Raw genomic sequence first — 25,490 nt, forward strand, 5'->3', positions numbered from 1 at the left:
ACTCGATCACTGCACGACCCAAAACGACAGCGATCGACGGAAAGAACCTTGACAGCCGCCGATCTGCAGCCAAGCCGGGTTGGAATCTGCTCAAACACTCTCAAGGTACCCGTCCCGCTCTGCGCAACACATTATTAATCACCGAACTATACAATTATAGCGTGGGATCGCATAATATCTCCGATCCGGCGAGCACCCTCGGAATCACACCGTTGATGACCTGTAGAAAAATTTGTCTTAATCCTCGTGTCGAAGATTCGAGGACCTTGGATGTTGAAGTAGTAGTATGTCTCCCAAGGTCTTGAAAATGTGACAGCCAAGACCGACGGGAGAGCGGGATACAGCAGCTCGATGTGCCATGCCACACGAGCGCAGTCACGAATCGCAGAGGAAGTTTTTCAGAAGATTACTTTTGATGAGCCCCTCCACAACCACAGAAGACCCAGAAAGACCTGGGAATGCCACGGCGGAGGCGCCATTGACTCGGTCGCCGCGGGTGATCCTGCCGCTTTCATATTTCCCCATCCTGTTTTCTTGACGCGGCTCTATGCCTTGACCAGAGCCGACTGGTGTCTCTGGGGACTATTGCTCGTACGGTGGGTCCTACGGACAATATGTATTCAACTACTTCAGCCAGACCGGCTGTATGGAAGTGGGCCGCGAGACATTCTCGCGATCGCTGCCCGCTCCTGCCCCATTCATTGTCACTGCAGAGAGGCCATTATGCGGTTGCAGCGTCTGGTGGAGAGCACAGGACCCCCGCCGCAAAACCCCTCTATCTGAATGCCCTGTTCGTGTCGCTTTAACTTCTCACACAGTGGGGCTGTAAGAGTAAACCTCGCGTGTTTCGCGTGGTTCTACCTTTTGGGCGCCAAGCGAACACGGCCGGATAGGAAGGGGCCTGATGCCGCTATAGAACTATATCTGTCTGGAAATGCCCGCGCTGCTCTTCCTGGTATCTCAACACGAAAAGATTCCCCTGTTTTTCCACCAGCCCTCATATTATGGGCATTGGAGGTTTCAGCAAGATGACCGGCCCACCTCAAAGTAACACGATGTCCAACTCCAACGAGCGCAATGTATACTTCGGGCCAGACTCGCTGAAGAAGTATTTTGATCCTGACTGCCAACCTCCCTTGCCTTTGGTGGAGCTACCAGAGCATCTGAACCCATTTTTCCATGATGGAGTCCGAATATATGCTAAGATGATGACCATGCACCCGGCCAACAATGTCAAGGCTATGCCAGGTAAGACATCCCCAGACACACCTCTATACAGCGGCCAAGGTTAATGGGAGGTCAGCTTTAAATATGCTCGAATCAAGCGTTGTTCCAAATAAAACCAACACCATTATCGAGTATAGCTCTGGTTCAACGGTGATCTCGATGTCGATGATCGCCCGGGTCATGCACGGCGTTCAGGACACACGGGCGTTCCTGAGCAACAAGACCAGCGATGCCAAGTTGAAGTTGATGCAGTTCTTCGGCTTGAGCATCACACTCTTCGGCGGCCCATCACAACCAGAGCCCGCTGATGAACGTGGCGGTATTCAAAGTGCTCGCCGTATGGCCAAGGAGTCTGATGATATCGTCAATCCCAACCAGTACGAGAACAACAATAACTGGCAGTCGCACATGCGGTGGACAGGCCCTCAGATCTTCAAACAATTGCCCGAGATCAACGTCCTTTGCGCCGGCATGGGCACGTCTGGCACCATGACTGGCCTGGGAACATACTTCAAGGGCGTCAAGCCCTCCGTGGTGAGACTCGGAGTCTGCACTGCTCCAGGTGACCGGGTGCCTGGTCCCCGGTCATTCGCCCTGATGCGACCTGTCGAGTTTCCCTGGAAAGAGGCAGTGGATACAATTGAAGAGGTTGGATCTTCCGACTCGTACACCTTGTCGCTGAAGCTGTGCCGTGAGGGGCTGGTGTGTGGCCCGTCGTCCGGATTCAACTTGCAAGGACTCTTCCAGATGCTTTCCAAGCGCAAGGCAGAAGGGAAGGTCTCTGAGTTGGCCGGACCGGACGGCGTCACGCACTGCGTCTTCCTGTGCTGTGACCTGCCCTACCAGTACATCGATGAGTATTTCCAGAAGCTTGGGGCTGCAGAATTCCCGGCCATCCGCAACGAGGTAAGATCTCCCCCGCCGATGATAGCATCTCGTGGATCCCTGCAGTAGATCCCCCGTCAGATCGTCGACCCATTCAATCCTGGCCGATTCCGCTAACCCCTTTTGACGCGGCAGCGCCTCACCAAGGTTGACCTTCACCGGTACGATGAAGCCTGGGAGCGAGACGCCCTAGAAGTACTCCCCCAAGTCTACGGCTCCCCGCGACCCCTCGCCCAAACGCCGCTCAGCGAGATCACCCTGAAGCCGCAGCACCGAGTCCTCGACCTGCGCAAACCTGCCGACTTTCAAGCCTGGCACCTCCCGGAGTCAATCAATGTGCCACTCTCCAGCCTAGGGCCTCACACAGTGTCACCGTTTTCGGACCCGGCAGTGCTGGAGGCGCAGTGGGTGGAGCTAGAACAGACCTTCGGGGACGCGCGCCTGGTTTCGGACCTTGGTTCCCATCACGTTCTGGTGGTCTGCTACGATGGGAACACGGCACGCGTGGCCACCAGCGTGCTTCGAGCCAAGGGGCTTGATGCAGACAGCGTGCGCGGAGGCCACCACGCGCTGCGGATGTATGGCATTGGGAGTGAGACCACGGGGCCCGAGGTTTCGGTGTCGGCGGACTGCCCCGCGAGCAAGATGCCCATTGCGTCGACGGTATCTGTTTCGGCAGTGCCCCCTTGATTGAAGAGACAATACATAACATCGCGACTGTTGTCCACGATGGCGCAGATGAGGATCGTCATCGACTTTGCAGGCAGGAATGGGGAATGTAGGGTTAGAGCTGGCCATGTGCAGCGCTAGTCCCGATGCGGAACAGAGACACGGGCAGCTTTTGACTCTGCATGTACGATTGGACACGATTGGGCTCTTGAAACGCGTGAGATTTGTTAATTTGGCCCTTTGCCCCGGGGACTCTATTTTTTGCATCTATAGTTCCATACTTGACTGATTTTCTGGAACAATGATAGCCATCCATTTGCTTCGCTGTGTTGGTGCATACAACCCTACACACTTCGACCCAAGATCCTCCCACCAGGGGTTCTGGATTTTAGTTGCTTCCTCCTTGTAGTACCTCCCTTAGTCATGCTGTTGTATTCAGGGAACGGGCGACGTCAAGCATCGACGACGGAGCTAAGATGGGCGTCCCACCGGCCTGTCCCTATAGATGACTGAGGTACCGCTCCCCTCCGGCGCTAAGCAACCTCACCCCATCTTCAATCAATATGACCTCATAGCCTTGTATTCGTGGGGTACGATGGTCTTTTTCGAACCCGACTGTGAGACAGATTTGTCGAGGAACCCCATCCGAGTCGTAATTTCTCAATGCGCCCTGCGGAAATCCCAGCAAGTCCAGCGTGTAATGGCCCATTTCAACCCCACACTATGGATCGCTGCTGACGGTAGCGCTGACGATGGCCTGGCTCGTCGCGTGCGCTGGCAATCGCGCGCAAATCTGCTCAGCGACCCAAGGCTTGGCCCGATTCGCGCATCGTGAAAAGTGCACTTTAAACTACTCGAAACCCCCACATCGGAAATAAGATGAGCTGCCCCCGCTAGAATTAACGATGAGAGACAGAAATCACACTGTCAACTAATTATGTGCTCACTGTTTGAATTCAGCAAAACTCGCGCAATTGCCCGCAGATCCCCGCAGCCGATCGGCATGAGGAATGCCATCGGCAACGAAATCACAAACTCTCATACCTCCGGTTGCTCGGTTCCCTGGTTCGCCTGCCGTGCCCATTGCGCCTGCCAGATTTCCGTTTTCGGCCTGCCCTCCACACCATCCTCATGCCGCCATTCAATAACATTGCGGGAATAGATGATGAGATGATTAAACGATCATATAGGCGCACTCTGACGACTCCGGAAGTGCGAGCGACCCTGCCAAGCTTTAATGCGCCGATCCACCCCGTTTTCTATGCTTCATAATTCCCCTTGGCCACCATAACAACCCTGGGCTTGCCCGTTTTGATCTGGTGGTCTATTTTCTTCTGTTTGACAACAATAACGGCCGTCGACCCAGGTGAGGCAGGCTGAGTAGGCTGCCTTGTTCGTTCACTATGATGAACATGAACATGGACATGGACATGACGGGCGGCATCCCGTGGCTGGATCAGCCAGTGATGCTCCACTCGTCTAGAAAGGACAAGTGCAAATTGACCGATGCCCAGTGTTCCTATCGCAACTATAGCTGGCGATACTGGTAAGCAGTCCTTGCACCACCACCTTTTTGACTTGGTAACGCTTATCAGATGCTAACTCGGTTGGCGAATACACAGGTACCAGGCCGACCATGTGTATGCCCTAAACACAGTGTATTTCTGCTGTGCGGTTATCGCGGTGTTTGTGATCTCGCATCTCCTAGTTCAGGTCTGCCCAGACTGGGTAAAGCGGACTCGAGTATGGCGTGCGACGACGTCGGTCTCCCGCTACATGTCTTATCGAGGCTATCGATTCTCGGTGCTAAAGTACTGGTCGCCGTCGCTGGGCGTCATTACGCTGGGTATAGTGGGCGCAATCTTCTTTTTCGGTATGCAGGGACTGGATGAAGATATACTGGGATCAGCAAAGCTAATGGTCGCATTGGTAGCAATGACTCTTGGTCCCAAGCCCTACTACTGGCCCACGGACGCCAGCTATGGAAGCAGCCCTCCTATTGCAACCAGGGCAGGCTGGATGGCTCTTGCTCTACTGCCATTCATCCTGTGAGTATCTGCTGTTTCATCCACTGAAGGTAATCGAGTTTCTGATAGACAAATAGTGCCCTGAGCGTCAAGGCCAACATGATCTCAGCTTTAACAGGTATTCCCCATGAGAAGCTTCAAGTCTTCCACCACTGGACCAGCTATGCCATGTTCGTGCTCGCATTAATTCACACCTTCCCTTTCATTATCTATCATATTGACAAAGGCGATATGGTGAAGCAATGGAAGACCAGTCTGGTCTACTGGACGGGCATCGGCGCCATTATCCCGCAAGCCTACCTCACCATCATGTCACTTCCGTTCATTCGGAACCGATTCTACGAATTCTTCAAGGCCACCCATATGATGGCCGCCGTTCTTTTTATCGTGTTCTTCTTCCTTCATTGTGACTTCCGTCTTTCCTCATGGGATTACTTTATCGCCAGCGGGGTGATCTATTTCCTTTGCCTTCTCTTCTCGCAAGTGCGCACGTATTTGTTGCATGGGATCCACACGGCCAGTCTCGAGCTGCTTCCCTGTGGCCTGGTTCGGGTATCCGTTCCTACAGTCATAAAATGGGCTCCGGGTCAACATGTCTTCGTGCGGTTCTTGACATCGGATCTGCACCTGCTTACCGCGCATCCATTCACTATCTCTTCTGTCTGCCATGACCCAGATCAAATCGGCAAAGCCTCAGAGCTAATATTTTACATCAAGCCGCGTCGCGGTGTAACCGCTCGCCTCGCCGCGCTTGCTGCGAAACAACCTGGCATCACGAAGAAGATCCTCATAGACGGTCCATATGGTGGCGTGAGCACACACCACATGAGCCGGTTTGATACCCTGCTCGTCATCGCCGGCGGCTCGGGCGGTGGATTCTCGCTCGCAATGGTGGACGAGGCACTGCGGCAGTCTGGTGTTACCACTGGTGAAGATGAATCCGGGCAAGAAAGCCGCCGCCATCTGCAGGTCGTCTTCTCCACCCGTAACACGTCCATAGCCGACTGGTATATCCATGAGATTGAGTCACGCCTCTCCCAGTCCACAACACTACCAGGCTCAGACATTGGCTTTGAGACTTCTGTCTCAGTGCACATTACCTCGAACCGTGACTCAACTCTTTCAACGTCGACGCTAGACTCGGAGAAGGGATCTACGAACAAATTGCCTCCAACAGATATCACAACGACCGGCTCATTCAGCCTCAACGTGCACCGTAACGCCCGCCCTGACCTCCCTGGCCTGCTGGCTCGGACAGTCGCCACGGCCCATGCGAACCCGATGCCAAATGGCAAGAAGCAACGCATTGGCGTTCTTGTTTGCGGTCCTGCATCCATGCTGCATGATACCCGGAACGCGGCTGCGCTGGCGCAGAAGCGGACGTTTGGTGGCGAAGTTGAGGAGCTGTATCTGCATTCGGAGCCTTTTGCGTAAGCTTTACTCTCGTTGTTTGCACTACGGATTGCTTTTTCGCTGACTGTTTCTCATTCAGGTGGTGATTTTTGCTGCATCAAGGTTTCGAAGTACATATTTACCGGGCTTAATTTTCGCTTGAACAGCTATGTTCTTCTGTGTATATCTTGGGATCAGTGGATACTTGTTTAATTACCTTTTTTACACATCTTATCTTATTTTGCGGTAGATCTATGTTGCGGTGTTGTTCTCAAAATAATTTAAAGCTCCCTTACTTTGTCTATTGTGCGGTATCTTGCTTCTTCCTCCTACACTTACTGCCTCCACTTCTCAGCAGTATCTTTCGACATTATTCCCGCTCTACTACTACACATACCCATAAAAACCTACCATAGTTGTTCTTAAAAGTCAACATATCAGCTTGTTGACGCTCCAGAAACGTGCAACCAATCCCAGAGAAATTTCCTGGTAAAGAGACCTCGAAAGCACCAATAACACGTACAGTACCAGTCAACGCCTGGATTGAATGGTCCTTCGCAAAACACCTTTGGATATTTCAAAAAGGCATGTTCCCAGACGGAACAGACACTCTATATCCCTGAGTCACGCACCTAACAAACAGTCTAGTCGATCGTTTCATCGATGCTAGCGGCATGTTCAGTCCCGTCAGCCTTCATGTCTCCTATGCCACATGAAATGGGCTGTTGTACAAGTTTCAGGGTAATGATTTCCGTGACACCTCTACCGCCAGATGACATAGGTAATTATTCAAATATATTCTCAATTGCGTATCTAAATGCGTGAAGTCCTTATACAAAAAGCGATTGGCCATCCAATCATTATGACCTTATCCCAAAACAACCACATCCTCGCCCAGCGCCTCTCAAACTTCTTCAGAACGAGTCATCTCTCGCGTAGAGATGGGAATAAACTTCCGCGTCCAAACAATCTTCTCCGAATACTTGTCACCGCGACCAAGCAAGCAATTGATCTCACTGGGGTGTTGGTACTGAAGAACAAGCGCAGTGATAAACATCAGAAGGGCGTCGAAGACATAGATAAAAACCTCGTTCCTCATCAAATATCCATCATACCCCTGCAGGTACTCCGCCACACGGATGACAGAGCGGACCAGGATCAACACACTCGTCGTGTATAGAGCAATCATATGGCGGGTCCAAAGACCCTTTAACTCGATCGATCGGCTTGTCGGCTTCTTGTTGACACGGGTTTGGAACACAACAGCGCTGATAGAGAAAAGTCCGAAGAAAATGATCTGCACAAAAAGACCACCGATGATAATATGCTCGCCGATAGATGGGTTTGAATTTTGAACCATAATTCCCGCACCTTGAAACCAATCAGTCTGAGATTTGAAAACAGCCTTTGTTGCAGATGCATTTCCTTGGAAGGCTTACCGGAGGCCTGCATCAAGAAAGACAGAACATCACCAGCCACAAAGATCTTAGTGAGCCATCTGAGCTTGATGATGGAGGAGTTCTCGGCATCGAGCATGAATATAATGCGTCCCAGAGTCATATATATACTCGCGGCGAGGAAAGCCGGAGCGATCAGGATCAAAGCACTTTGCATGATATATGGTCCTTGCGTGAAGTCTGGCGACTCAAAGGATGATAATAGGCGTCCGACATAACCGACAGTTTCAACTAGCAAGAAACAAATATGGTTAACTTTCTGTCGTTATTTCAAGTATAAGGATATCCCACTGTAGCACACGTACGATTTACTCCGATAAAGAAGGGAATCATGAACCATGTTCTTGTCCGCACGAGTTGGTATAAATGCACGAGACTGCTCAACCCGAACAGGACAGTGAAGATGACTGCAGCTGCAGTAGATGGAGCATAGTAATAGAATGTGAACTCCATAGCCGCGCTATTCTCCGGGTATAAATTGTATAAATTGAAAGGTGGGAAAGATTGAGCTAGCCCTTGGGTGCGACTGGTGTTGTGAGAGCTGCGGTTGAAAGCAAGGTCGAGGATGATGATGCCTTTATATTAAAGATATCCCGAAGAATGGAATAAATTTTCGACAATGCCCTGGAATTCCAATTCATGGACGCCTATTTCAGGTCGTATAGCTCGGTTCCGTAAGCTTATTTTTGGGGTCGTACTCGTTCCGTGCTCCATTGCGGGAAAGGTGCTGGTGGGGCACCGTGCATTGGCCTCTATTTTTCAACCATCGGCTCGGGTTCGTAGCCTTGTGCTCGGGTTCGGAACTTATGCTCGCGTTCGTAACCGTGTCCGTTTTAGGAGTTTGTTTAAAGATACCATTCAAATTTATTTGATGGCTGGGGGTTTTCTTCTTTGATTAGATAGGTATATTCTGTGCTTAGCAAGCTTATATGCGAGTGACAGATCTCTAAGAACCCCATCGCGTCCATCGGCCGTCCAATCACACCCTAGGAGAAATTGGACTCTGGCTTACCCGAGCCAGCGAAATTGATAGTTCCTGATAAGTATTATTTTCGTATTTAGTACCCATTCTGACTGATTCAAAAAGGCTCCTGCCTGAAGTAAATGCCAACCGGCTTTGCTCAATGGCGGCCACTTTATCCAAATGTTTTTCTTCGGATTCTTCATCGTCATTTCAATCATTTTCCACCGCCGAATGCTTGCCTCTCCCTTGAGGTTTCCGAGGGAAATCCGGATGCCCTGGGCTCGATATATGAGGGTTATGAACACGGCTAGCTGTCCGATCATGACTCGTTCGATCTACCGAGTGATCTTAATACGTGCAGGGATGCGACGGCTATCTGCAAAGCGCGGAAGCATTTGTTTATATTTTTGATCCCGCGCTGATGCTGCTCACTTGCTGTCTTATTCTCAGTGTTTCCCATCCCAGCAAGATGCTGCTGGGGCAGGAAGGAGGATATCAGAAAAGTGAACGTCTTGAGATGCTAACCTAGATCTAGGTCATTATATAGAAATCCTAGTTTTAGTTCATCGATATAGTAGTTTCTAGAATAAACTAGATAGAGTTAAATGAAGGCTTACCGGGAAGTAGATTCACGGTAAGGGGAGGCACTTTATGTGCTGCAAAAGAAGCACTTCTATATTGATTCCATGTAGTCCTAGGTTGTAATGAATAAAGGCCTTACGTCCTACGGGAGTCCGGCGAGATCATACTGAGACATACCGTGCCGAAACGGTCCGGTTTCGTAGACGTTTTGCCAAGGTCAGTTTTGAAACTCAGAATCCTTCGATTCCAATCTAGTAACCTGAAACTGTCAATTTCGATGCCAGGAGAAGCTTGCACAAAAATAAAAAGGGGCATAAACTTTTCTAGTATAGCAAGTGCTTATGAACAGAGGTGTCTCATCTTATGGAGTTCTTCTGGCGTCCAATGTCTAAACTTCGCACTCCGGGTATCATGAAGAGCAACGCTAACCATATCACGCTAGCTCGAGTGCACGGGGCTTGAACTGGGTAGCTGAGCGTTCGCCGGGATATGGCCGGGTCCGGTTTACGCATAGCCACTCAATTGTCTGCAGTGCGGTTGGAAGATCTTAATGTACTACCTATTCCACAGGAAAATATGCCCTGAGAAAATTGAAACATGGACATATCGCCTTTATTAACAGCCAAGATAGAGAAACCAACGATCTAAAGTCCGAGTAAATATACCAGATCCGAAATGTATCGCACAGTCTAGGAGTCGTACCACAAGTCACCATAAAAAAGAACAGATCAACGCCGCAGCCAGATGATAGCAAAATGCAGATATGTCCCAGAACAAATAATGTGGGCCCAGGCCAAACTCCAAATACCTCGAAACTCCAGAGATCACAAAGCCCAAGTCCCAGTATGTCTAGAGTGGAGAGGAGAGTAGATCAGAGGAAAAAGAAAAGATAACAAGAAAATGTAGTCATCAGGTCATAACCCCCAACGAGCCCACGACACCTGGAACGAACTCAACAAGTGACTCGCAATATCCCGTTCCCTTACTCGGGCTTCTTCTCAAGCCGATCCATCAAAGCAGCTCTCACCCGAACATTGACGACACCGCCGACACCATAGGCCGGCACGATCTTGCCCATGCGCGCAAAACTGCTGGAAAAATAGTCTCTGCGAATCCGAGCTACGCGCTCGGTCCACCGTAGACCACCTGGTGGCTGTCTGTTATACAGATCCAAGCCGAGGAGATGCATCGGCGTGCTGGCGAACTGCATAAGGGCCGGGCAAGCGAATTGGGCTGTGGCAGCCTTCATGCTCGGAGTCGACGCGATAAAGTCCGGTATTGAAGGCGCGATCATCGTGGGCACATTGAAGGACGCGAAGATCGTCACGCTATCACGGAGACAGAAGAGTGAATACGAGGCTTTGGGGATAGTGGGCGCGGCGACGGGCTGCGACGGCATTGGAGGGCGGAAGGCTGTTCGCGGGCTTCGGAATGTAGATTGTGACTGTGCTGGGGGAGGCGATGCGCCGAAGATCTTGGCGAAGCGCGCATCCTTGTACACGCAGATGGCCATGTTCACCGCTGTCGTGGAGATAAACTTAGCTGGCCCCGCGGTCACGGTGGAATAGGACTGGTTGCGGAGGGTGGAGGTGACGGTGTCGATGGCATTGGCGGTAAGGTAGGTCGAGCTGTACAGGGCGTAGATGAGGAGGAAGGGTGTGCTGAAGAAGAAGCCGCTCGGTTTGGCGATCATAGACTTGAGGCAGCTGCTGATGGTTTGGCGGATGGGGAAGCCTTTGGATGCTTTCTCGATAATGGCACTGTTTGATAACAAACAAGCCTGTTAGTTGTACAGTCCTTTCCTTATGTCTGAAGCCGCCTTTGGCTCGTCGAAAGAAAAATACTCACCGATCAATAATCGTGATCAGCGGACATGTCAGCGCGCCAGCAGAAGCAGCACTGACTACATCGACGCCGAGTCGCAGGCCCAGGTCCTTTGTATTCCATGCAGGCGCTACCGCAGGCGCCGCGGCTACCTTTGGGCTTGGTGATGGTGGGGTTGTGCGCGCGACAGGACGTTCTGAGACCGTAGCCATGGCGAAAGAAGCATCCTGCGCGACCGCATCGCGAGTCATGCTCATAGGGACAATGCGGGATCGGAGAAAGACGGAGGCGCCGGAAAGTGACGCATGAGCTGGGAACGCTGAAAACACAAGAGATTGACAACAGAAATAGCCCCAGAAAAGGAAGCTGGCACAGGGCCGAATGAAGGGGAATCAATTACAAATGGGATGGGACTCAGGACGTATCTTTTAGGGCCCCGGCTGATGTGATGCCCCCAGCTTCGGACGAGAAAGGCCCGGGGGCGCGGCTCTCCGATGCCGGCCCCGTGCCGGGCCCGATCGTCTGGTTGGCCGGATAAGCGCTCACTTTGAGCGGTTTATACTTTTCGTTATATACCGTTCTACTTTCTACGAGCAGAGCAAGGAGCCAAACGTAAAAATGCTCATGTTTTATTTACCCCCGGTAAACGCCATTATTCACAGAAGCTGTAGCAGAATCCTCCCAAAAGACAAAACTACGCAGATGTATCAACCTCACGCGCCACGAAGCCATCCAATGTGACGTTCACCGCACCCGCCTGCACGAGCTGTTCAAATCAATATGTTAGCTGAAGGGTTTCTCTCGGGCCATTCACCATCCTATCCAGGGGACCACATACCGCTCGCTGCAGGTCATCAATCAAGTCGTCGACGTCCTCAATGCCCACACACAGGCGGATCAGATCCTCCGGCATAGCGCGTTCCGCCCGCGTCTTCGCGTCAATGCTGGCATGGCTCATGCGGCAAGGCATACTGATCAAACTGTTAACACAGCCGAAGCTCACGCTAATAGCCCAGATTTTCGCGCTCTCGACAATACGCTCGCTGACGTTCACGTCGCCCGTCTCGAATGAGAGCACCGCTCCGGCGCCCCGCGCCATCGAGTTGTGCAGCTCATATTGCGGGTGCGACCGCAGGCCCGGGTACCGCACCTTGAATCCGTGCGACTCGAGGAACTCGGCGATGCGCTGCGCGTTGCTTTGCTGCTGGTCCATGCGTACCTTCAGCGTCTTCACGCCGCGCATCAGCAGCCATGAGTCAAACGGCGACAGGCCGCAGCCTGAGGCATTGATCGGGAAGTACAGGCGCTCGCCGAGCGCGAGGTCGTTCACCGCGAGCACACCGGCCATCAGGTCATGGTGGCCGGACAGGTATTTGGTGCCACTCTCGTAAACGATATCCGCGCCCAGGTCGAGGGGGTTCAGCAGCAGGGGCGACATCATGGTGTTATCGACTGAAACCAAGCAATTGGGATTCGCTTCGTGGGCGAGTGTGGCGATCTTGCCAATGTCGACAACCTTGATTAGCGGGTTTGTAGGGGTCTCGAGCAGGACCATGGCGGTCTTCTCGCTCAGCACCTCAACCACCTTCTCCGGCCGGGTGGTATCGACGTGGTGCACGACGATGCCGCCGTTGGTTGAGAGGAACTTCAGCAGTCGGTGGGAGCCGCCGTAGAGATCGTCGCCGGTCACCACCTCGTCTCCGGGCCGCAGGAGGCGAGTGATCACATCCAATGCAGCCATGCCGGATGACACGACGAGCGCACGCTGTGCGGACATGATCTTCGCCAGGTGTCGCTCGAGATGGGTGCGGGTTGGGTTGCCGGAGCGAGTGTAGTCATACTCTCCGCCGCCGCCGCCGGAGGTCTGCTTGAAGGTAGCGCTCTGCGTGAAATGGCATCGATCAGTACTGCTATCCCTCCAAGTGAAAACACTCATCCATCCCATTTCATAGCTATCGTACCTGATAGATTGGCACACTGCTGGCATTGTACTGATCACTGCCTTCGGTAAAAACCAACTCGGTGGCAATGTTATACCGGCGGCCGGCGTGTGGGCTGGACGGAGCGGGCGAAGGTGGCAGGTCATTGCCCTGCAGGTCAACACGAGGGAATGCCTTCTTCATGGAGCTCGCCGACCCCGACGCAGCGCTGGGCTCTCCGGATCCTGACGCCGACATCGCTGCAGAGCGGGGCAAAGACAGACACGGATGAAGGGGGGAGGAGTTGGGAGTGTATGCGTATGCAATGAGGGGTGTGGTTATAGAGTCAGAAATGCAGTCTTCCAGGTACAATGGATCTGAGTAACAGGAAGCAAATAGAATGAGAATTAGGAAAAATGTCGGGTTGCCATTCCTTCCCCCGGACAGTCCAATTGCTATGACTCCGCTCTCGCGGCCCGCCGATTGGCGAATAGCAGCGCGCTGCGATTTCGTCATCCGCTAATCCTCTTTAGGTTAAACAATGTGGTGCTGTCACATGATGCTATATACCTTTTAACTGTTGGGCTACGGCATGTCTGGATGGGTATCGCTACCTGCATGAAGTTGTGTGAATGATTGCTTTAGAAGAGATGGGCAGGAGAGATCAGAAACAAGTAGTGAGGTATCTTAAATAAGTCACATCCTTCTAGAAAGGTAAGTTGGGATATCGCCTGATATTTCATGATCACCTAGATATCTAATATATATGTCTACAGAGTACCTAGGTACTGATCGCGCAAACCTTTGTACGGCCCGACCGCCATTTTGCCACCCCATAGGTCTCAGTGAAGCGAAGAGATGGGATAAGTTCACATCCCTAAAACAAGGCCGAAAGCATTTCACAGAACATGCTATCGAGCTTCAGCAGACTGCTACTGAGGTGCAATGATTGCAAATTATGTAGGCTAAATAGCCGAAAATAATAGCGGAGACCCTATGGACCTAAGTGCAATACCATCTGAGGGTAGAAAAGAAAAGATCAAAATTGAAGTTACCCAAGTGCTTCGCTTGTGGTAAAAAGGGTCATTTCAAACGCGATTGCCTCAAACCTAAAGGCGAAGACAAGAAAAAAGATTAGAGGTAAATATCAAAGGATTCAATAACGGAAGCGTAAAACTAGTACGGCTAAACACTCTCGAAGCGCTCGCTAGTTGGCCGTATGACGAAAGCTTCGATTGTGCCCAAACCACTAGGTTAGGACCCCTTGGAACAAAGGTAGGCCGATCAGGGTAACTTGAACGCCCTAGCGTGCAAGGACGGCCCCACTAGGCCCCGAATCGAAGTGCCTCTCTCTGCGATGGGAGACTCGTTGTTATTTTAAAAGAAGAGTGGGAACGTGGCGGTACGGGCGCTGTTGGACTGCGGGGCATCCCACATATTTATCTCCGCCGCTGCCCGGTCATGAGGAGATTCGCTGGGACTACAGTAGATCCATCTTGTACGGCCTGACCGCCATTTTGCCACCAAAACTGATATGACCTGTAAAATGCAGGCAATCAAACTAACATGATCCATTATGATTTTAAGAGGCTAGAATGATTATCTTTTGAAGAAACATAATTGAATCTAAGAGAGACATTAGGCCACCTCCTACTTAGGCCTGCTTATGATGCAAACTGCAAATTAGAAAGTTCTGTATTAACAGTTATGGGGCTAAAATAGCCGAGATAAAAGTACACGAAGTCAGAATACCTCACTTATTGCTGAACCTTAGTGGCCTTGTTGCGACCACGGTTCCTCTTACCCTTGCTCGGGCTAGACTCCGCAGGCGCCTCGTGGCCACACTCGACAGACTCACTTACAGCATGTGCAACAGCAGAGCCCAACGCATTAGCAGTGGCACCAAAATCCACGCCGCTGACAAACTGCTCGCTGAGGAACTCCAGCCCAGCCACGAATGTACATAGCGCACTGGCGATACAGAAGTGGCTAATGGTCATGCCAATGTCGAGCCAAGAGCCTTCGTCGCGCACCATGTAGAAAAAGTTCAGAGTCATCACGTCCGATATAGACATGACGACCATGAACAGCGCGCTGGGCGCCACCTCTAGGCGGCGATTGAGAATACCCAGATTGGCGCTGATGATGGCGAAGGGAATAAGGATTTGCAAGATTAGAAGTGCGCCCTGAGCGAAGGGGTCGAAGATGGGGATGAGGCGGCGAACACTCTCTAAAGAGAAAGTGGAGATGGAGGCGACATTGCCGGTGCTGAAGAATGCCGACTGGAGAAGAAAGAAGAAGAACAGTGCAACGCGGGTATCAGAGATAGTCAGAGCACGGTAGCTGTACGTCTGTCCGTCGACTGTTGCGGTGCCTGTAGGAGCAGATTTCGATGAAGCTGCCGAGCCATTGGTAGCAGGCTCATGCGACCGAACCGGATTTGGGCCTGCAGTATGAACATAGATAGCGTGTTCGAGGCGGACCCATGTTACGAGGGTCATGCAGAACACGAAGTAGAACAAGCCTTCCCACGAGATGGTAAGAATAATAAAAGTAGGTGAAAAGGTCAGGAAAATGACCATGAGACGATGGAGATAGTTGTTGTTCGGATAGAATCGGTGGAAAAACGGCAGGGAGAGCGAGGCCACTGAAAAATGATTAGTTTTTTCAAAAAGGTGAGATAAGAAGGGGGCACCAGCTGAAGCGGCGTACTCACCCAGAACAAACCAGCCCACCACTTGATTGCCAACAGGCAAGCCCTCACGGGCCTGGAGGGCTGTCACACTCGACCGTGTCACGAACAAGGCAAGAAGGACCATACCAACCTAAATGAACCGCCGAGTTAGTGCATCCATAATGGGTTAATAAGATAAAAGACCGTACCTGCAAGCCCACGATGACTCGTGAACCAAGGCGGCCGATGGATCTCGAGCCCTTCGGCGCGGTGCCGCCGTGTCCAAGAATGGCATCTTCGAACAACAGGTATAGAATACCGGTGAAAAACATGATGAGACCACCATAGGTGCTGCAGCAGGATTAGAGACTAGCAAGATTCGTTGGCAACAGATAGAGAGGCTTACATAGCTTCAATGTTCTCCACTTTAGTGACTGGAAGAAGAGTAAAAGTACTCATCAATAAGCAGCCCAGCGCCCACGTTGCAGCGAGGAAAACGTGGTTGCGAATAAACCCAAACCCATAGGCCCCAGGCCAGATAGCAGCCAAGGCGAAACCGACAGTGAATATTTCACGATGGAAGTAAGATTGAACCTGCAAGCTAGAAGTCAGCTAACCTCCTTTAGACAATTGAGTGTCCAACATACCAGAGCCTCTAGCACACCAATGAACGCGAACGCCTGTAATCCAAAGCTCAGATACCCTGAAAATGAGTTTACATGACCAAGGATGATCTGACGGCCAGCAACCAGAGCCTTGCGGCGAGCAAAGACTTCCTCCCAGAAGTAAACAGGGAAGAATGCGTAGAAATAATACCGCCATGAGGAGCCCTGGTAGAGGAAAACGGAGAACAGAGCCACCAAGATTGACGAAAAGAAAGAGATGCTAGCAATGGTCCGGTGAGAGTCCGACGTTCCGTGCAGGACATGCAAGTCAATAACTGTGGTCAAAGCATAGGCAATCCAGCCCAAGTAGCCCAGAGAGACAATTGTCCGCAGGAAGAGCCAGTCATACGTTTGTAGATAGCGCAGACCCTCGAGACCAACAACAAGCAATTCCGAAGACAAAGTAATAGACTCCTCATAAGCCCCATTTGAAATAAGAGCTTCCAAATTTGCAAAGCGTCCTTCTATGGAAGTTTCGCCATCGCCAGAGAGAGGCTCAAATGGCACATAGCGGAGCACCGCGTTCCTCTTCTGTTCTTCCTTGACCCGGTACATTTCAAGCACTGCCCGCGTATTTGCAAGAGCCGCCACTGCTTTTTCTTTCGGGCTACCATTAATATAATCCAGTGGCAGCTGACCAACCGAGTTGACGGGATAATCAACGCCAACAAGGTACGCCATAAGAGCCGCGACATCAGCCTGTGCAACATCATGTCGGTGGATGTGGTCGAATCCCCAATCCGACGAGAACCCATCCTCGTGGCCAGGGGCAACTCCCGACTTGGTTATCTGAGGCTTAGCAACGCCAGAGCCCCACACAACCAGAGGTGTGCGCGTGTTGTCTGGATGACCGTCGCCGTGGCTGCCCATGTCGTTCATGCCATGGTCGGCAGTGAAAACGAATGCGGTTTTATCGTCCCCGTAAAACTCCTCTACCAACTTGGTGACCGCCTCAATGCCCTTGTCCACAACCTTGATGTTACTGAGGTACTCCTTGGAGTAGGGCCTGTATGCGTGGCCGGTGGTGTCTAAACCAAGCAGATGAAGGAAGAAAACCAATTTGTCCTCGCGCAGTTTCCGATTGATCTCTGGGTCACTCTTCGCGGACTCGAAAAGCTCGTGGACTTTCTCGAATACCCAGGTATCCAGATGTGTAGCGTCCTGACTGAAGTCCTCGGCTTCCTCCGCATACATCTCCGCGTCCACACGGCCAGGTTCCGCGCCCTCCTTAAACATCGGTAGGATATCCGGACTGCCCCAGCTCCATGTATGGCGACTGCGATTGAAAACGCTATCGAAGTTGACCGGGTTCAACTTCCACCCAGTCGTGACCGACGAGACATCCTCGTACAGGCCCGCAATGAGCGCAACATGACCGGGCCGCGATTCAGTGGGGACACGAGTGTGGGAGACGCCGAAGGTTCCATGGGAAAGAACCTTGTCGCGGATAAAGGGTGCTAAACGGATCAAATCATCGGACTGTTCGGCGAGGGCATCGGGGGATGGATCAGGGAAGGCCTGGAATGCCTTGTCGGCGCGCAGGCCATCGGCGACAAAGAGGACTAGGCGTTCTGCTGGTGGATTGGTGCCAGCGGAGCGGTCGACTCCATAAGAGCGCATGCCACTCACGATAGGGCTCACAAAGTAGATGTCGAAGATCGAATATGTATAGATCAGGTGGAAGACCACCGCGAGGGCGAGGAACCCAACGCGGCCGAGACGCGCCATGACACTTTCTTCTCACAGGGGGTCCGGCTCGAGGCAAGATTGGGGAACGAGTGGAATTGAGCCCCTGCAGAGAAGGAAAAACAAAAGAGAGAAGGATATTCAGAGGTGATCGACATCACCAACAACAAAAAACACGCAATCACCACTACTCTGCTTGAAACGTATCGGGGAACTTGCGGACGGGGGGCGGTGAGGGCCAATCACGGGCTTCCAATTGTGCACGGCAGAACCTTTGAGTTGGGGATTTACCCCTATGTACCGCGACGAATACAAATAGAGAATCTATTTCAGTTTGTTGTAACTTTGTGCATTCGTTCTTAATTACGTATTAATCTTTTGTTTTCAAGCCAGGAATCCCTTTTCTCAAAGGTAATAGTATCACAACCAGCCTTTAAAACATACCGGTCGGTCTTCTCTATACTTATTTCTGAAATGTTCCTAAGTGTAGTACTTAATGACTGGCTACGGTGAAGGGAAGGTAGCCTGTGACTTCCACTAAATCAATGCAATATTCAACACCACACAATGCCTATATAGCCTCCAAGTATTAAATCAACACTATCATACTGTGCTAGAGCGTCGTTTGTTTAGAGCGGCAGTCAGTTGTGTATAGAACTTGGAGGTCTGCTCTTGCTGGAAAGTGATATCAACCACCAAGAAATCCGGCAAGATATTCACAAGATCCCGATCACGGCTGGCATCCAACAGTGGTAGATACTGGCATTCTGCTTGCTCATGTTCTAAGTTAGACGCCTTCGGAATGGCCAATTTGAAATGGAGTGCTGCAAGATTGTCAGACATGGATGATATAGCGCTTGTCTCGGATTCATGAGAAGCTTACATCCATTGGCTCCGGTCTGGATACAATCATAGAGATGATCCGTTTCCCGGTTCTTGACATCGCGGATGATCAAACCGGTCAAATCGCTATAGAGCTCCTGCTTCAACTGCGCAAGCTGAGCTACCTGTGCCGCCTCGGCACTAGCAGCTGCAGTTGCGCGATTGGCCGCGCCGCCCTTCATAGCACTTCCTGGGACTTTGGTAGCCTCTAAGCTGGCAGCAGTATTGCGTGCGGCGGTAAGTTTAGTCTGAAGAGCCTTGATCTCGGACTGGGAGGAGGCGAGCTGAGAGCGTGCCTCATCTGCCTGGGCCTTGAGCTTGGCCATTTCGGCGTCCCGCTCCTTCAGCTGCTTCTGAAGACCGCGGGTCTGTTGCCCCAAAGTTCGCTGCGCCTCCAGTTCTGATCGTAGCGAGACGACAAGATCATTGGAAGCTGGTAAAATCAACCGATTAGCCAAACACGATACTGCTTTCATAAGGCTACCAAGGCAGTAGACATACCCGTGGTGATAGTCTCACACTGCTTACGCAGCTTCTCCATGTTCGTGTTGGCTTCTACGACCCCAATCTCGCGCAGGTTGCGATATTTGGACTCCAGCGCATCGTGCTTCTTGGTGATATCCCCAATCCTACGCCTCAATTCTGGATCTCCGCCTTGCTCAGTGTCCACTCCTGATTTGCGTTTACGAGGAGATAGATCCTGACTGCTCTTCAGTGTGGCCAGTCGTGCCCTTGCATTTTTGACAACAGACGACGGCACATAAGGGGCGATTGGCTCGGCGTCGGGAAGCACCGACTCGTCTACGACTTCGTCGGTGGGTCCATCATTCTGCTGCATCTCGACCACCTCGGGTATCCTTTCTTTGGGTGCAGCGCGTGTTGGTGTATATTCGAATTCTCCATCTGTTTGTACTGGCTTGGCGGTGCTAGCTGCCCGGCCTTTTCCTCGTCCGCGCGCTGTCGTCGCCGCCGCGGGCTTGCTGGCCTTTGTGGCCCGGGTAGCCTTTGAACCCCTTGCGCTTAAGTGTTGCTCCTTCTCCTGGTCATCTGTACCCTCGTTTGCCAGTGGCTCTTGTGTTACCGCTGCCCGCGCATGCGCCTCGGCGTTTTCTGAAGTGCGACTGCTGCCGCGAGGTCGTCCTCGCCGAGCGGGCGCTTTCTTGGCTGCTGGAGCATCTCCTTGCGACGATGGAGCAGCTTCTTGTTTCTTTGCGGGGAGGTTGGATGCGGTTGCGCTATCACCGGACGTACGCGGGCGGCCTCTGCGTTTCTTCGTGGGCGGCTCGTCGCGTGGTTCTTGGGAAGGGGCGGCCTCGTTTTCAGTAAGCTGCATTAAATCCTCATCATCTGAGCCAACAAGGCCGGAGATTTTCGTGGGAGCTTTGCGTTTTGGCATGGCGCAATTGGTGGTGGATTTTCATCCGATGTGGTTGGATGTGAACGCGCGCCGCGAGTATCAACAACTTTCCGCCTGGGGCAGACATGTGACATTCCGAGCCACAGCGATCATCCGCGCCACAACTGGCCGATGCCCGAACCAGATCTCGGGACTCGCTTGCGTCTCATCCTCCCCATCCTTGGAGTCCGGATTCAATTTCTTTCTCATTCATTTGTAATCCGCCCGTACTACTTCTTCTAGGACTCGGCGTTTCGAGTCGTCGCCCTTCCTTTCCCCTTTGATAGCCACGCTGCGGTCATCATGGCTTCAGCAGGCGGCCGCCGATGGCAGAGTTTCGTGCAGGAGCTGGTGATGGTTGCTGGCACGGTAAGTTTCAAGTTCAAGTCCGCGGCCCATATGTCTCAGGAGTTACTGTTTCTGACTGTTTGTATGATAGTCGGCTTCGGCATACTTCCTTATTCGTTACCTCCTATCGCGCCTCGATTTCGACCCGGAGAGCCAGAAGAAGGAGGAACAACGGCAGAAGTCAGCAGCCATCTTGCGCCGATTAGACGGTGCCGAGGAAACAGATGACGAAGCGCCCCGAGGGGGGAGTGCGAAGCGAAGCCGCCGACAACGAAGAGGCGAGCTGACGCTGAACCAATACGAACAAGCCGTTGCGATGGATGTGGTTGCGCCAGAAGATATTAATGTGTCGTTCGAAGATATCGGAGGTCTCGACCATATTATTGAGGAGTTGAAAGAGTCCGTGATCTATCCGTTGACGATGCCTCATCTTTACGCCTCCACATCATCCCTCCTGACCGCACCATCCGGTGTTCTCCTGTATGGGCCGCCTGGTTGCGGAAAGACCATGCTTGCTAAGGCGCTGGCGTCTGAGAGTGGCGCGTGCTTCATTAACCTGCACATTTCTACATTGACGGAGAAGTGGTATGGTGATTCAAATAAGCTGGTCAATGCGGTCTTCTCTCTTGCACGCAAGCTTCAGCCCACCATTGTGTTTATTGATGAAATTGACGCAGTCCTGGGAACTCGGAGGAGCGGCGAGCACGAGGCGAGTGGGATGGTGAAGGCGGAATTCATGACGCACTGGGACGGTCTCACCTCCGCCAACTCAACTGGTGAGCCGCAGCGAATTGTTGTTTTGGGAGCCACCAACCGGATCCAGGATATCGATGAGGCCATTTTGCGGCGTATGCCCAAGAAATTCCCTGTCACTCTTCCTCCTGCCCAGCAGCGACTTCGGATTCTGAGCTTAATCCTCAAGGATACTAAGGTCGATCGGGACCACTTCGACCTCCACTATCTGGTTAAGACTATGGCCGGCATGTCCGGCAGCGATATCAAAGAGGCCTGCCGAGATGCCGCCATGGCTCCGGTGCGCGAATTGATCCGACAGAAGAAGTCGGACGGTATGCAGATGACTGCTGTCGACCCTCATGAAGTCCGTGGCCTTCGCACCGAGGACTTCTTTTCCCGCGCCGGTGGTGTGAAGGTTATGCCACAACCTCTTCAGGTGCCCACCACTCCAACCGGAAAGGTTGTCGAGAAAGAAGATGGAGACTGGAGCACCGAGGATGAGGCAGCCTCGGAGTCTGAGGCCCGTCCCTCTGAGATGGCTGAGCCCCCAGAGTGAGCGTGAATTATTTTATAATTTTCAATGTTAATCTAGAACCCCATTTGCTCTTCATTTCTGCGTCTTCTTGAACGCAACTTGAGGGATATAGGTTGGATTTTAATAGGGTACCAGGCGTCTCTGGAGAGTCTATCTACTTCTGTTTGGCTGCGAGTTGCGGTTCTGGCGGGGGCCAGGTTGTCCATAGAATTGTCCGACGGGCCTCGTGTACGATAGTGAGGGTCCAGAATGCACCATAAGATACGTCTTTGCTGTCTTGACTAATCTGATGCCGGCTTATCTTGTATATCATCGGAACTGACCCCTAGCCTGCAGGTACTGGTACTTGCCCGCGCATACTCGCCCTCGGGCAACGTCATGTACCACTACTTCGCCGGGCGGCGAAGTCACCTGCCGATCATCCAACAGCACCTCCCGCAAACCCACCCTCTCCTTACCGGCGCCTTTTTCTACATCCTCTCCTCCTTGTACAAAAATTGCTCCCTTTGATCCTGCCCTCATTGTGATTGCTGGCTCCTGGTCTTTGTCTTCCCCATACTCCTTGAGTTGGCGCCCGCCGCCGACCTTCTGGTGGGTCGTTATCGTCACCTACGACCTCCACGCCTCCTCTGCCTCCTATCACATCATTGAGCAATCACATTCCCTCCGCTACCTCCCCCCGCGGGCTTTACACACTGGGGACTATTATACCGCTATACCAATTTTAGGCATTTGTGGGCTCAGGTTCATGATCTGCCTTGTTGTCTCGTCCCAGCGCTGAGGCCACGAGTGCGACACGGCCGGTGGATGACGAATGGGTCTCTTCTAGGAGACCACTGATGGCAATCAGTGCCTTAGCAACATCCACACTTCCGAAGGAAGCTTTCAACCTGCGTCCTTGGAAGATCACTTCCATCGACCTCACTGACAGGCATGAGTTCCCAAAACAGCTTTGTCAATGCTTCCCTGAGCTCCAACACTGTTGGTGCGAGCACCACCTCCACCTCCGCCGTCCGATCGCGTCCTCGCCGGCTGGTCTCCTTCATGGACGATGAAGATGACGGCTCTATCATTAAGAACGGCAACTACTCCTACCAGGGCCCCCAGCCCGGTACGTCCAGTCTCTCTACAACCCTTTCAGCAGATGCTGGAACTACACGATCTCGTGGTGCGACCCCCTCGCCGCTCTCGTCCCGTGGAACCTCGCCGCTGCCCATGAAACACCCCTCCCGTGTCACGGAACCGATCAATCGCGGTCGGAACGAAACTTCGTCGCTTGGTTGGAACGGATCGTCAAGGGCAACGTCGTCGCGAGGGGCTGTGGATTTTCTAGACTCCTCATGGTCCTCCCTCCAGAGCCTGGCGTCGTCGGTACTAGGCAGTGACACCGGGCGAAACACACCAAACGCTGCAGTGAAATCACATACCCGGAGGAAACCGTCGCGATCAGACGTATATATTCGAAGTCTTCCACCAGCAACGTGGGGTCCGTCAGCGCCTGGTACACCAGAAATTGGCACCGGAACCAAAGAGGAGCGACACGCACTGGTTCAGGCGAAGAAGCGGGAGGCACTTCTACTTGCAGACTCCGATCCGATCACGAGCCGCAACTTTCGCCATAAGCGACGCGACTCTGGGGACTATTTTGACCAACCACTTGATCCGGAGCAGGACGAGGATGCCCTCGCATACATCCATCCTGTACAGGCAACAGACAGCATTACCGGCGTGACGATCAAATATGGATGTCAACCTGCGATCTTCCGGAAGGCGAACGGCTTCTGGCCGAACGACAACATCCAAAGCAGGAAGACGGTGCTATTGCCAGTCGACGCGTGTACCGTGAAGGGCAGACCAGTACTCTCCGCTGAAGTGGATCTACTGATCTCCGATTCGGAAGATGCCACTGGTAGCTGCATTGCGCCGACTGCTGCCTCGACAAATGGTCCGTCATCAGATCAGACCTCTCCTGGGACTAGCGACACCGACAGCAATCAGATCTGGAAACATGAGTCCTGGGTGAACATAGACGGATTTCCGACAGCAGTGCAGATTGGCCGTGTTCCACGACGGGCATTGGGCTTTTTCCCACGCACCCGCCGAAAATCCCTATCTTCCACCGATGCAGAGCCTCTCTATAGCTCTTCCCGGGAGCCAACAAGAACCCCGTCACCGGCCGGCTCGCCACAAATTACTCCGACTAACGGTGTCCTCCGCCGGGCTAGGCCTCGTGCGAGTCAGTCGAAGCCAAGCGGCACACATTCAGCCCGCCCCCAGCATCGCCGCCAGCGCAGCAGCCTTCACCTGTCTGGCACTGGTGTGGGCACTCTTGACTGCACGTCCACTGGACCTGGTCCTGCCTTGGATGGCCTGAGCAAGTTCTTCTCACAGCATATGCCGAATCTGGCGCCCCCTCCCCCACCTCAGAGCCTTCGAAGACCCTCCTTCGGGTCCGAGTCGACGGTGACCTCGAACGCCTCAACGGGCCTGGAAAACATCGGCGGCGCCCTCGAGGGATGGATCCGCAAGGTTGCAACCCGCACCAAGGCCGGCATCAACGAGCTGCAACAAGGCACCCCGAACCAGCTGGCACCCAGCCGAGGCCGCGGGCTGTGGGGCATGGGCGATCTAATTGAGCTGGGCGACGCCTCAGAAGGCCGGCAGTCTCCCAGCGTTTTGGGAGGCTCTACCCGGCGGGAATTGGAAGTCACAAACTCCTCTTCCTCGTCCTTCCGGGTTGGAAACACCTCCGCGTCCGCGACGAGCAGGTCTCGCGCGACAGTTTTTGGGTCGGGGTTGGGCTCGACTGCATACGGCGAGCGAGCGAAGGGTGACTGATGTGTTTGGTTGATGGAGTCTGCGAGCGTACCGTACATAATAGAGCGTCTGTGTGATGTGGATCCTCGGAGGGTTCCCCCAATTCTGCATCTTCGTTTTCTTTTCTTTTGCTTTTCGCTTGTCCAGATTTTCCCCTTTCCTTTTCTCATGAGCGGACTGGTGTTCATCTCTTTTTTTCTATTCCCACAACCTTGGCTTCTTCTCGATTGACCTTGCCAGGGCAGGACCGTTTCTTGGCGTATCCTTTGCATTGCGAACCCAGTGCGCACGACGCTGTTTCCGTGCGGCTGTTTGGAACTGGCCCCTGGTCAACCAGATGGTAACAATACTAACTATTCTGGCGACTACTTGCACCTCACTCCTCCCTGTTCTGCTCTTCTTTTGGCATGTTGGATATAGACTACGTTGTTGCTGTCATGGTAAACTTTTTAGTGTCCTGCATGAGCCGTGCTTTGATATCCACCATACTTGAGAGACTACTGTTTCCACGGGGCTTCACTTGACCAGCGCCAGAATATACCAACCACTCCTCTGGAAGATTTACCTACCTCTATATGACTAAAGTTTTTGTTCCTGCCGATGTCATAAATTGACTAACAACCCACCAAACCTCCGTGCCCACCTCGTCGCTCTATGGAGCATCCCGCAGGGGCCGCCGAATATCTTTGGAGGAAAGCCCTTGTCCGTACCGATCGTCCTTAGAGGAAAATGTCATCCCAACCAGAAAATGCTGAACGGCTCGGAGTTGTGACCCTAAAATGGACAAGTTTGGACCATCCCCACAA

The 25,490-nt window shown here is 52.5% G+C and overlaps 9 protein-coding genes across 9 annotated transcripts; 4 read left to right on the forward strand and 5 right to left on the reverse strand.

Annotated features, from left to right (window-relative positions):
* Window positions 1-1,055: 1,055 nt before the first annotated feature.
* N7482_001215 (putative cysteine synthase B) lies at window positions 1,056-2,802 on the forward strand (the record flags this gene model as incomplete). The annotated part of the gene is made up of 3 exons (XM_056683340.1): window positions 1,056-1,248; window positions 1,280-2,133; window positions 2,248-2,802. The coding sequence occupies 3 exons, from the start codon at window positions 1,056-1,058 to the stop codon at window positions 2,800-2,802; spliced, it is 1,602 nt and encodes a 533-aa protein (XP_056546946.1).
* Window positions 2,803-4,184: 1,382 nt separating this feature from the next.
* N7482_001216 (ferric reductase family protein) lies at window positions 4,185-6,242 on the forward strand (the record flags this gene model as incomplete). Its single annotated transcript, XM_056683341.1, has 3 exons — window positions 4,185-4,327; window positions 4,404-4,829; window positions 4,886-6,242. 3 exons carry the CDS (start codon window positions 4,185-4,187, stop codon window positions 6,240-6,242), a joined length of 1,926 nt encoding a protein of 641 aa, XP_056546947.1.
* An 862-nt stretch (window positions 6,243-7,104) lies between these two features.
* On the reverse strand, window positions 7,105-8,182 carry N7482_001217 (RTA1 domain-containing protein; the record flags this gene model as incomplete). The annotated part of the gene is made up of 3 exons (XM_056683342.1): window positions 7,105-7,571; window positions 7,640-7,888; window positions 7,963-8,182. Coding segments are annotated over 3 exons (936 nt in total), but the record flags the coding sequence as incomplete, so codon positions are not given.
* A 2,003-nt stretch (window positions 8,183-10,185) lies between these two features.
* N7482_001218 (uncharacterized protein) lies at window positions 10,186-11,278 on the reverse strand (the record flags this gene model as incomplete). Its single annotated transcript, XM_056683343.1, has 2 exons — window positions 10,186-10,963; window positions 11,052-11,278. 2 exons carry the CDS (start codon window positions 11,276-11,278, stop codon window positions 10,186-10,188), a joined length of 1,005 nt encoding a protein of 334 aa, XP_056546949.1.
* Window positions 11,279-11,721: 443 nt separating this feature from the next.
* On the reverse strand, window positions 11,722-13,204 carry N7482_001219 (cystathionine beta-lyase STR3; the record flags this gene model as incomplete). Its single annotated transcript, XM_056683344.1, has 3 exons — window positions 11,722-11,793; window positions 11,866-12,909; window positions 12,989-13,204. The coding sequence occupies 3 exons, from the start codon at window positions 13,202-13,204 to the stop codon at window positions 11,722-11,724; spliced, it is 1,332 nt and encodes a 443-aa protein (XP_056546950.1).
* A 1,499-nt stretch (window positions 13,205-14,703) lies between these two features.
* N7482_001220 (mannose-ethanolamine phosphotransferase MCD4) lies at window positions 14,704-18,013 on the reverse strand (the record flags this gene model as incomplete). Its single annotated transcript, XM_056683345.1, has 4 exons — window positions 14,704-15,771; window positions 15,830-15,971; window positions 16,027-16,214; window positions 16,268-18,013. The coding sequence occupies 4 exons, from the start codon at window positions 18,011-18,013 to the stop codon at window positions 14,704-14,706; spliced, it is 3,144 nt and encodes a 1,047-aa protein (XP_056546951.1).
* A 561-nt stretch (window positions 18,014-18,574) lies between these two features.
* Window positions 18,575-20,249, reverse strand: N7482_001221 (putative chromosome segregation protein (Pcs1); the record flags this gene model as incomplete). Its single annotated transcript, XM_056683346.1, has 3 exons — window positions 18,575-18,795; window positions 18,855-19,286; window positions 19,355-20,249. 3 exons carry the CDS (start codon window positions 20,247-20,249, stop codon window positions 18,575-18,577), a joined length of 1,548 nt encoding a protein of 515 aa, XP_056546952.1.
* Window positions 20,250-20,552: 303 nt separating this feature from the next.
* Window positions 20,553-21,888, forward strand: N7482_001222 (protein-degrading AAA family ATPase MSP1; the record flags this gene model as incomplete). The annotated part of the gene is made up of 2 exons (XM_056683347.1): window positions 20,553-20,618; window positions 20,689-21,888. 2 exons carry the CDS (start codon window positions 20,553-20,555, stop codon window positions 21,886-21,888), a joined length of 1,266 nt encoding a protein of 421 aa, XP_056546953.1.
* Window positions 21,889-22,800: 912 nt separating this feature from the next.
* On the forward strand, window positions 22,801-24,705 carry N7482_001223 (putative LysM domain protein; the record flags this gene model as incomplete). The annotated part of the gene is made up of 1 exon (XM_056683348.1): window positions 22,801-24,705. One exon carries the CDS (start codon window positions 22,801-22,803, stop codon window positions 24,703-24,705), a length of 1,905 nt encoding a protein of 634 aa, XP_056546954.1.
* Window positions 24,706-25,490: the final 785 nt, after the last annotated feature.

The sequence above is a fragment of the Penicillium canariense genome, assembly GCF_028826845.1.
Source record: "Penicillium canariense strain IBT 26290 chromosome Unknown utg000001l_segment0_segment0, whole genome shotgun sequence".
Taxonomy (NCBI): domain Eukaryota; kingdom Fungi; phylum Ascomycota; class Eurotiomycetes; order Eurotiales; family Aspergillaceae; genus Penicillium; species Penicillium canariense.